Source organism: Carassius gibelio, chromosome B13 (genome assembly GCF_023724105.1).
Source record: "Carassius gibelio isolate Cgi1373 ecotype wild population from Czech Republic chromosome B13, carGib1.2-hapl.c, whole genome shotgun sequence".
NCBI lineage: Eukaryota > Metazoa > Chordata > Actinopteri > Cypriniformes > Cyprinidae > Carassius > Carassius gibelio.
Genome location: NC_068408.1, coordinates 1,150,953 through 1,162,391, shown reverse-complemented (window position 1 = coordinate 1,162,391; position 11,439 = coordinate 1,150,953). Strand labels below are relative to the sequence as shown.

At 35.9% G+C, this 11,439-nt stretch overlaps 1 protein-coding gene across 1 annotated transcript; it reads left to right on the top strand.

The window, feature by feature from the left end:
- The first annotated feature begins 911 nt into the window (after positions 1 to 911).
- On the top strand, positions 912 to 10,423 carry LOC127970441 (uncharacterized). Its single transcript, XM_052573033.1, has 11 exons — positions 912 to 1,142; positions 1,270 to 1,360; positions 2,545 to 2,705; positions 2,779 to 2,835; positions 3,186 to 3,260; positions 3,522 to 3,599; positions 6,943 to 6,996; positions 7,165 to 7,212; positions 7,302 to 7,507; positions 8,764 to 8,920; positions 10,250 to 10,423. Exons 1-11 carry the CDS (start codon positions 950 to 952, stop codon positions 10,351 to 10,353), a joined length of 1,224 nt encoding a protein of 407 aa, XP_052428993.1. The 5' UTR covers positions 912 to 949; the 3' UTR covers positions 10,354 to 10,423.
- Positions 10,424 to 11,439: the final 1,016 nt, after the last annotated feature.

The following is an 11,439-nucleotide window of genomic DNA, read 5'->3' as shown; positions in this document are numbered from 1 at the left end:
GGAAGGCGACTGAGTTTAGACAGTTTTTATTGTACACAGGCCCTGTTATGTTGAAAGACCTACTCAGCACGGAGGTATACAAAAACTTCCTCCTGCTTTTGTGGGAATCTTCATCTTGTGCAATAACAGCCTAATTGGTGATCACATCGACTATGCCAATGATATTCTGCGACTTTTTGTCACACACTTTGGACAGCTATACGGCCCCAAATTCCTGTCCTACAACGTCCACTGTCTTGTACATCTTGCAGAAGATGCAAAACACCATGGTGTCCTCGACAACTTCAGTGCTTTCCAGTATGAGGATCACCTTAACAAGCTGAAAAGACTCCTGCGGAAACCTACATGTCCTCTGAGTCAGATTGTGAGAAGGTTCTCAGAAATGCAAAGCTGCAGCAAAAAAAAGGAGAAAAACAACCCACCAATGCTCAGAAAACAACACACGGCTGGCCCTCTACCTGAATGTTTTCATGGATCTTCACAGTACAAAGAAATAAAAACCTGCTCTTACACTCTTAAACTGGACCAGGCCAACAGTTATGTTTACATTGATGGGAAAGTTGCAAAGCTGCAAAATATAATTTCAGCGAAGGATGACATTTACGTGGCCTACACTACCTTCAACAATCATGAACCTTTTTTTGATTATCCCCTTCCATCCTCAGAACTTGGTATTCATCTAGTTGATGGCATCTCAGGACCAACACATTTCTGCAAGTTTGAGAACATTGAGGCGAAAGCTTTCTTAGTTCCTTATGACCGTAATTTTGTTTCAGTCCCTCTTTTACACACACACTAATTTTTTTTTTTTTTTTTTTTTTTTTGGACTTGCTACTTTTATTTTGGGTAACTGAATCATGCATATGAACAACTGAAATGTAATAAGAACCGTTACACTTTATGGGGCTTTAGGTTGTTCCAGATAAAATAAAACAACAACAAAAAGAACATGTACCTGATAGTGGAGTTCGTCGGAGAAGGGAGTACCGGTCCTGTAGCAAAGTCCTGGTACTCAGATGGCCACTCATGGTGGCCTCCATACAAAGACTTGGACCGGTTACTAAAGAGCGTCAGGTTGATGGAGGCACCACAGCCAGATAAGGGTTGGACCAAGCATCAGGCCAGAATTCTACATGAGTCGGGTAAGCGAGTTAAAATACACTTTAAATAAACATTAAAACAGATGACAAAATTACTAATACATGATATTCCACAGCTTAATGTTTTCATGAATTAAGTTTGTAAGAACACATACTTTGATAATTTCAGCATCATTTGACAACATTTCCAAAAAATGGAAAAGGGCATGCTACACTTCTGACATCTCAGAATCTGAAAATTCTATAAAAAGAATTCACAAGTAAGTTGTAAAAATACATATTTGACTTTAAAAAGATACATTGAAAAGTAATTTCAACAAACAGTAATATTCAGTCTTCTGAAACTATAGAAAGTTTATGTGAGTAACATAGATAAATTTAAGTTATTTACTTATAATCTTGAATTCAGCCCTACCTTTTCACTCACAATTAGTAACCAGCCATGTTCAGTTTCTAATGCAGGGCTCGACATTAACGCTTTTCAGCTTGTCCGGGACAAGTGGATTTTGTGAAGGGGCAAGTGAAAGAATTGTACTTGACCGACAGGACAATTAACCTCATTAAAATTTGAATAAACAATAACTAGGGCAGCATGGAAACTTTGGCTAGAATGACTCTGATTGTATTACTTTTAGTGTAAACTCTGATTAAGGTCACATAAGTTGAGGCTCGTACAGCCTGTCTGACTCGTGGAGAAATCAAAACTATAAGCGCAACAGCACACACAAAGAAACAAATGTGAACAAACATAAATATTCTAATTCCATCAGGTGCGTGATTTCACATAGAGCAGCTGTTACTACACAGAGCCGTTGATCACAGACATGCTGTGCAAATCCTAGCATATAATGAACTTGGATTTGCGCAGCTTGTCTGTGAACCATGGCTCTGTGTAGTAATAGCTGCTCTATGTGAAATCACGCTACTGATGAAATTTACCGCCGATTAGAGAACCAGCTTTACTGAAGAGATGTGCATTAATCATCGGCCGATATATATCGTGCACCCCTATTTAACAAAGTCTATACTAAAATTATTTTAGTCCACCAACGTTAATCCGGTCATTTATCTCCGGTCTGGTTTAATTGTCGGACTAAAATCACTGATTTTGCGATATGATTGGTCAGCCTGCATGTCAATCAAACTTTCTGCAAAGGGTCAATTTTGCCAATTTTTTTGCCACATTCACGTAAGAAGAGCTTTTTTATATATATTTTGGCCTTTTCCTAACCTTCCTGGGTTATTGTACGGTGTCAGAAAACCTGTATATAGACCACAGAAAGTAGTATGCACCCTTTTTGGAGTATGAATTGGAAAAGGAAATTACACTGTATTTGTTGCATTTTTTTTGTTTTTGATTTTTTTTAAATTGACAAACATGCTAGTTTATTACCTATATAATCCATTTTTGTAAAATAATCTAATTCCCTGATTTTGCTCTTAGAAAGAAAACATTCTCATCAGATGATGAGCTTCATGAAACCCCCAACAAAAAAGTTAAAATGAATAGAGACAAAAATCCACCTACACCAAAAATCCAACCCGCACCAAAAGTCCCGCCTGCACCAAAACCTCCAGCACCTCTAAAATACATCAAGACAAAAGGTAAAAATACAATAAAACAGTTAAATGACTAAGGCATAATAGTGTGTGACTGCTGAGTGCTATTCTTTTTCAGGTCCTGTTGTACGACCTCTGCTTACAACAAGCAAAGCAGTGAACTCTTTCAGCAATTGTGAGTTTTAAATTGAGAAAACTGATATTTGTGGATGTTTTGTTCCATGCTCAAGAATGTTCCTTAGCCATGGTAAGATCAATGTATAGCACAGGCTCTCGTGATTTGTTGGTTTACATCACTTTTCTTTTTCAGCTTCACCCAATTCTGTTGCTGTTTTAACAGTTTGGACAGAACTACTATCATTACATTCATAACTTGAGGATTTACATACTAATGATGATTTAATAATAAACATTTGGTTGCCAATTAGAAGTGATAGCAATCTCAAGCTTTAGTAAGGCTTTGTGTAGTACAAAATCTTGTTTTGTGAGGCAGACATAACATCTACATACCAATTCTTTCAACAGCATTTGTTAATCACCACCAAAGGGCCATGGAGAAGCCAGAGCAGGCCCGTTTTGAGACTTTCCCCAGCTGTCGAGGTAACAGGCTCTAATTGAGTACTGTAAACACAATGTAAAAGCTGTAAATTCACAGCATTTATGACAACTCAAAAGCCTGACTCCATAACAGGGTGGGTCAAGTTTCTGATTGCTGAATAAATAGATGACATGCAGTTTGTAAACTTATTATTCAAGTTGATTTTCTGATCATATTTTTATTCCTTTAATGAATAAAAACCAGCCATTAAAATGAATGTGTCATGTAAAATTATTTAAATTTACCAGTTCCATCATTGTCAGCTCCAGATGTTCCCGTGAGCTTCTCCCAGGCAGATGAGCCACAAGATCATTGGGGTGAACACTTACCTGACATTCAAGGTAAAAAAAACAAAAAAACAATTAGTATTTGGTAAAAGAAAACAAAAAGGACAATTACTGTACACACATAAGGTAATTCAGCATGTTATGTACAATCTGTCAGAGAATGCATTTTCTTTGCTGAGAACTTCAAGTTCCAAGCAAGAAAGAACACAGCGTAAGTTGTATGACTCACTTTTGGTAAATACTGTAGGATTTCATCTAGGTTTACTATAGAAAATGTGCTTGTTTAAAGCAAAAAATTTAAAGCTACATAAGCTAAAATACAAAGAAATAGAGAGCACAATTCAGTTGAAGCAGCAGAATGAGTACCTTTTGTAATGTCAATGAGCTTCTCTCATTCAGACCGCCAGCTGGAAACTTGGGAAGAACACCCATCTATCACTCAAGGTAAAAAACATTAATTAGTATATGGAGGAAATCAAAAACACAATTGCAAATGAGTCATGGCCTAACACAACCTAATGCAGTTTTTTTCACTTTTTCTAATTAGAGAACAAATTCTCTGCCTTAAGACTCTCTCAAGACCAAAGACCTTCAACCACACAACAAGGAAGAATGCAAAGTAAAAAAAATAAAAAAAGTCAATTTCAGTCATTACTAGGGTATCACTAAAAGGGGTCATATGCTATTTTAAAGACCATTATTTTGTATATTTGGTGTAACAGAATGTTGACATGCTTTAATTTTGAAAAAAAAAACATTTTTCAAATACTGTACATTATTGTAGTTCCTCTATGTCCCGCCTCTCTCAGAAACGTAATTTTCAACAAAGTCCCTCCTTCCGTCAAGCACAGGCTGCTCTGAATGGCCAACTGACCCAATGCATTGTTATTGGGCGAACATCGCAAGCACTCGTCGGAAATGCAACGCCCCTTTCCATAATTGCAAGCTTCATCTTTCAAAGTAAATATCAAGACTGTTAATAATGTCCTTCGTTTTACCATCAGTTCAAGCCCGAAAGGGGAACAGAGTCGCGTGACAGACACAGTGATGATGCAGTACACAAGCCACGGTTAAGACAGCTTATGTGCTATGATTTCTGACAGTCTGTTTACTCTGCTGTGATGTTACCCTCACACACACACGTAATCACACAACATGTTACTCTACGCTGCGCAAAACTCTGCATTTGAACAGTCAATAGCAAACACTTAAACTATTAAGAAAACATACTTAAGTAGCTGATTCAGAATAAGCACCAGATTCAATTCAAGTTTATTTATGTACCGCATTTTACAATACAATCGTTGCAAAGATTGTCATAGCAAAGTCGGAATTTACCTTTTTTTTTTTTTTTTTTTAAATAGCGCACAGCCAGCCTTGTACTCTCCTAGGTTCACAAAACTGTCATCCATTAAATGTGTTGTACAAATTTGAACATCTGGGCTGTTCTGTTGTAAATAAATCTTAACAATGATTCCTCATTGCATATACTTTCGGAAGGCCACAAAGTGCTTTTGCTTCGAAACACAAAGCATCTCCCTGACATGACTGCTTTAACACTAACTGCGGTTCCTGAAACCACACCTTTTTTTTTGAGTGAACATTTGGGCGGCATTACGCAAATATTTCCACATCTTGACTTAGATGTGTAGGGGCATGTTTGAATGAGCCGTTTAGCATGGTCTGGATCAGCCTTATCTTTTAGATTGAATAAATCCTTTAGTGGGAGACTTTAAGCTTTGTAACTCTGTAGATCTTATACATGTACAAATACCTACATAACACACTGAAGAAAAGGAAAAATAGAAATCACATTATATGACCCCTTTAGGAGCCCTTGAGCCAGATTTACTAAACAGGCCAAATTAGCATTAGAGCACAATTCCATAAATTTGCCGATGGGAGGGAAAATTATGCGTGCGATTTCCTGACAATGCAACCTTTACAGAACAGACGAAGCCAGATCATTCCCACAATAACCAGTGCAATCTACCAAGTGCAGCGCAAATTACCGCCTGCTTTAAGAAGTGCCTTTTTGGGCATTAAAAATATAGCAAATAAAAATAATTTGAAGAGCACAAATGTTATTAAATCATTGCGTTATTCATCTTAATACTCACCTCCCATAAATTTTGTGTCTCAAAGGAAAACTACTACAAATGCATATTCAAGGTTAAATGCAAAAACAACTGTCCACATCTTTTCAGCATTAATACTTTACTGCGCCTCTTTAGTAAATCCTGACAGTACTATTTTAACACCAAAAGAAGGTTTGTGCTGGTGCAAGCTGTTAGTAAATCTAGCCCATATTGTATCAGTGTCATGCACTGTCAATTGTTACGTCCCCCTCTGTGTCTAGGGGTGACAAGGGGAGTAACATATGCTATTTATGAAAAATGAACAATTATGTCGGTGAACTTGCAAACAAAATAGTGAGAGAGAGTTGACTATCCGTAATCCCAGCACTCAAACTCATGGAAACTCTTCAAGATTTTATTTACAATGTAAAGTCTTTGTACAGCATTAAAGGGGAAGGGAAAATTAGAGGTTTAACAATATGGATAATTCAAAAAGAAAGAATAAGACGCTTGTAGCTTCAGGAGGGGGTTAAGGCCAAAATAACAAACAAAAAGGGGATGCTAACTGAAAACAAAGTAATCTAACTTACCTAGCAAACAAAACATCAAAATCAACAACATGTCTCTTCCCTGACTTCCTCACTATTCCACAAAACCAGGAGAAAAGCATAAGTTGATAAAATAAAAGTGGCACCCACCTCCTTACTGCGTCTGCAGGCAAAAGAATAAAAAGAAAACAATTTCTAATCACTACAGCCAGTACAACAGGCTGTCTTGAAGATACACTACAGGCCCTGATCACACAATAGTAATCAAATACAACAGGCTTTCTTAAAGCAGCACCACTGCTTAAACCACCAACTGGGAAAAACAGACAAGCCAAACTCTCTCTGGTGTTGTGTCCGTTCCCTCTGTTTAAATACAAGCTCCTCTCCACAGCTCTGACGAGGAACAGGTGACATCAATTAGGTCTCCTGTGAGAGGACAGGGAGGAACAGAGGAAAACCAACAAAAACTACAACTCCCAACAGGATGTCAAGCATCAATGAAGCACAGTTACATATGGAGTTAACACACAGTGTTAACAGCAACAATAACATACATCTTAGGATGTAACACAATGTAGCAAATACAACTTACCAACTTCACCTTTCTTAACTCCAGCTGTTCCAGGGAGCTTGTCCAATGAAAATGAGCAAGATGATGCTTGGGGTGAACAACCATTTAACTTTCAAGGTAAAAGAACATTCATAAACACATACACTGCAAATTAATAACACTAGGTTTATTAACATTACATTTTCTGTACAATCCATCAGTGAACACAATCTCTGAACAAAGATCCTCAAGTACCCACCAGCCAAGAACAAATAGTAAGTCATTTGTAATTTTTTTTTTTTTTTTACCTGTTGACAGCATCGTTGCTCAAAAAGTATGTGTATCATCAGCCTAAGGCTTTAAGCATGTAGCCATATCTTCAGAAACTAAATTTTTCATGACGTGTTAGTTTAATCACATTTAAGAGCTTTATGTGCTTGCAGGTGCTTCTGGTGTGAGACGATGGAGCTGCATCACTAATCAATGTACACGTACGTTAAACTGAAGTGCTAAATTTGTAAAATTATACATCTTATAGTTCAATTAAAATACTCTCCCAGATAAACTTACTGTGTTGCAGCTGTTGAGAGGACAATTCTGGAGGCACTTAATGAACTGGACATGAAGATCAATCATCTGACTTCAGTGGTCCAGTCCCTTGCAGCAAACAACCGTTCCAGTGCTCCAGTGGTGGACAGCGAGGATGAGGTCTTTCCTCTCACAACCATGGAGGAACTAGACAAACTGGAAAGAAAATTATCAGAGAAAGCAATGATGCAAAAGATGGTAAAAATCATTGACATTTGAAGGTTTAACAGTTGCAATGAAGTAAATAATATCTATTATATACCCGGTTTCACAGACCAGGCTTAAGGCTAGTCCCAGACTAAAATGCATGTGTGAGCTGTCTTAACTCAAAATAACTTGCAATAACATTTCGTACAATATGTCAGTGCCATTGTTTCATCTCAAGATGCACACATGCAGCATTTTTATAAAAGCAAAACTAGGACCTATAGTCCTGATTTAAACTAATCCCTGTTCTGAGCTCAGTAGTAACTGATTACATGCAATCTGGATTACGTACACAGATTCTAGTAAATAAAGAACTTGTAATTATATAAAATTACATTTTATAAAACTCATAATCAGACTACAGTTACTTTTTATGGATTACATGATTAAATATTTACAATATAGTAATAGATTATTCTATTACCCCCCCCCCCTCCTAATTTCGCTTTTTAATTTTTTTAATTTTCCTTTCTAAAATAGAAGGCTGCTTATATACATTCAGAAAGTCTTCAGGTTTTGTGGATATTCACACAGAGACCCGTCGTTAGTCAGGTGGCAGCGTTTGATCACTGGATTTAAAATAATTTAATGTTTAAGAACATAGCATCTGCATCAACACATTGATTTTTACAAACTTTTTTTTTGTCGTCTGATCACCTAATATATTTATTTAAAAGTACTCATGAAATTTTAAAATATATATATTTTTAATAATTGTCACATTTCTATGTTCTTTGGTTCTGCGACACTGGTTATGGTCACATGACATGCAGGTAAACAAATTAAACTTTTTTTTTTTAAATGCTTTATTTTAATTTAAAATCTTTTTGTGATTTAAATAATTATTAGCTTCTCATTAATTGAACTCACAAGCCTCCTACAGTTCATTCACAAACACCAGTTTGAGAAAACTTGACATAATATATTATTTAATGCATTTCATGCTATAAATAACAACAATTAAAATATATTTACTTACTCTTTGTATTTTTATGTCATATGGTACTTTAATTATCCTATTTAAATTTGATAGACTACTTTTAGATTACTTTTGACCAAACTCATCTGATTACATTATTTAAAACGTGTAATGTAATGGATTTCATTGCTAACTACAATTTTCTAATGTAATTTGGAATCAGTAACAGATTACAATTTGTGAGTAACTACTCAGCTCGGTCTGTGAAACAGGACCATAATGTTTGGGCATTGTCTATAATGTTTTGAAATGTGTTTTTATTTTTAAGGTGAACAGGTTATCCATCAGTGGAGGACACACACTGAAGAAAACAATATGGAGAATATGCTCCAAGGTGTTTGGTCCTGTAGCCAAACAGCTAAACTGGTGTGGTAGGGGAGAAAAGCGAGGGATCAGGAAAACAAACATAGGAGCACTCCTAATAGGTAAATTACGTCCAAAATGTTTTCCAATGTACAGTGTATGGGGAACACTTTAAATTAAGGTTCATTAGTTAACATTAGTTAACATGAACTAAGAATTAACAATACTTCTACATAATTTATTAATCTTATATGTTAATTTCAGCATTAATCAATGCATGCATCAATGCATTATTAAAATCATACGTTGTTCGTTAAAGCACGATTACCCCTCGTGAGCTTTTCATACACATTATTAGGCCTACAAAACATAATATACATTATGCATGTGCCTACCAGCAGATACATGCCGTTTTAACAGTGTAAAACGCGGTTTCATACTCACAAGAGCGTTTTAGAAATGTTAACTTTTGTTTTACGATTAACAGTTAGGCTAAGTGACGAAGAACTGTTGATGAACCACAAAATCAGCTGTTACCGCCACTTGACTAAACCACAGAAACAACTATTCGTCAATATTAAGCTAATACTTATCTGTTTAATTTGCTTTATATAAAATCAAACATACACCACACATATTAATGACAATGAATCTAGCTACATACCTCAGTTTTCCCGCGGCGATCACTTCCACGTGCGCGTCGATGTGATGATTTGTAAGCACATGCGCAGTACTGATGAGGAGTCGACTCCAAAAGAGTCGATTCCTTGAATCTGACCAGCCCAGTTTTCGAAGTAGACTTAATATAAAATTATTAATATTCAACTCAGGCTGTGTCTCCACTAATCTGGGAGTCACTCTAAAAGAACCTGAAACCGGTACCAGTTTAAAGTTTTTATGACTGAAGCAGAATTTCAGCACCACTGGAAATGAACAGTGACCAATCAAATAGAAAGCACAGACATGAAACGTTCTACTTGTATGTTATATTAGCCTACATCACGCTGAGTGGCATTAAAAACAGTAGACAAACATTAATTGCACATCAATTATCTATATTAATTAGATAATATTAAGGCAGGCTAATCATTCTCAGCTAGTAACTCGCATCGGGATCATATGAACAATTAAACAGACATAAGACTAAATAAATGTCTTATTTTACATTATTTTGCGCAGTTAATGCATAATTCTTAAATGGATTTGTTTGGATCGGCATGCATTTATCTTACATGACTAATAGAATAATGAATAATTTAATTGATACTGATACAGATATTATAGCTTTAGGGAAGGACGGATGTTGCAATCATTTTTTATAGTTTGCTTATCATTGTCTAAATTCATAAGAGCCCAGTTTAAAAAAAACATATTTTGAGGATTTAATTAAACAATAAGTGAAAAAAGTTTTATTTGTCAAACTTATTTAAGTTTTACCTTTTAACATGCAGGAGCAGCTATGAAGAATCCCGTGCTTCCGTCGCCAACTGAAGCAGAGGCTGAAAAACACATTAAGGATTATCTCCGCTTGGCCCCAGGGAGAATGCCTTGTTAGTCAACTTGCTTTTTTGTTGTTTGTTTGTTTGGTTCAGGATTAAAATAATAATAATAATAACATAAACGACTGCTTATTTTCATTCACTGTTAATAAAAGGATACAAATCATTCAACAGCATGTTGTGTTCTTTCATTCTGAGTGGAAAATACTTGGGGTTAGTTATTATACTTTTCTCATATGTGAAGACGCATGCATAATCAGTGTAACTAAAGCTGTGATCAATAAAAGGAAATATGAAGGACGGACAGGCGTCCCCGCGACGTACCTGTGCTATCTGGGACTAAGTCTAAGTCTAGAGTGTGTCGACCTTGTGTGTGGGTCCATGTACATACTGAATCGACAGGTTAAAAAAAAGCCTCAAGTCCAAATATTAATTTATCACCTGTTTGAACATCGAACATGCCGATCTGAATCAACCGAGTCGCGAAAAAGCTCCGAAGTGCCGATCTGAACCAACTGAGTCGCGAACATGCTCCGAAGTGCCGATCTGAATCAACAGAGTCGCGAACATGCTCCGAAGTGCCGATCTGAATCAACCTAGTCGCGAAAAAGCTCCGAAGTGCTGATCTGAATCAACAGAGTTGCGAACAGGCTCCGGAGTCCCAATCTGAAAACTTCGACCAAAGAATGTAAAAAATAACTCTATTTCTCTAATAACTCTACAACTCTATGAAAGACTCAGATCACGCATCTATAAATAAATGGCTATAGTAAAAGAGAAATAATAAGAGGAGTGAAGTTTTTATTGTTCAATGAACTGTTTGAAACAAAAAAGGTTGTATTTCAGTTATAATTCAAAATTATCAAAATAAAATATATAAAATAATGGTTTATATTTTAATATCCTTTAAAATATAATTTATTTCTGTGATGTGCAGCTGTATTTTCAGCATCGTTCCTCCAGTCTTCAGTGTCACATGATCTTTAGAAATCATGAAAATGTGATGATTTATTATTAGAACTATTAATAGTTGTGCTACCAAATATTATTTTGGAATCTGTGATACTTTTTTAAGGATTCTTCGATGTATAATTTTTTTTAAAGAACAGCGATTATTCAAAATATAAATCTCTTCTAACAAT

Coding starts and splice junctions, on each gene's coding strand:
- LOC127970441 (XM_052573033.1), top strand. CDS start 950: ATGTACCTGATAGTGGAGTTCGTCGGAGAAGGGAGTACCGGTCCTGTA. Junction 2,706..2,778: donor AAAATACATCAAGACAAAAG/GTAAAAATACAA, acceptor ATTCTTTTTCAG/GTCCTGTTGTACGACCTCTG. Junction 3,600..6,942: donor ACACTTACCTGACATTCAAG/GTAAAAAAAACA, acceptor ACAATCCATCAG/TGAACACAATCTCTGAACAA.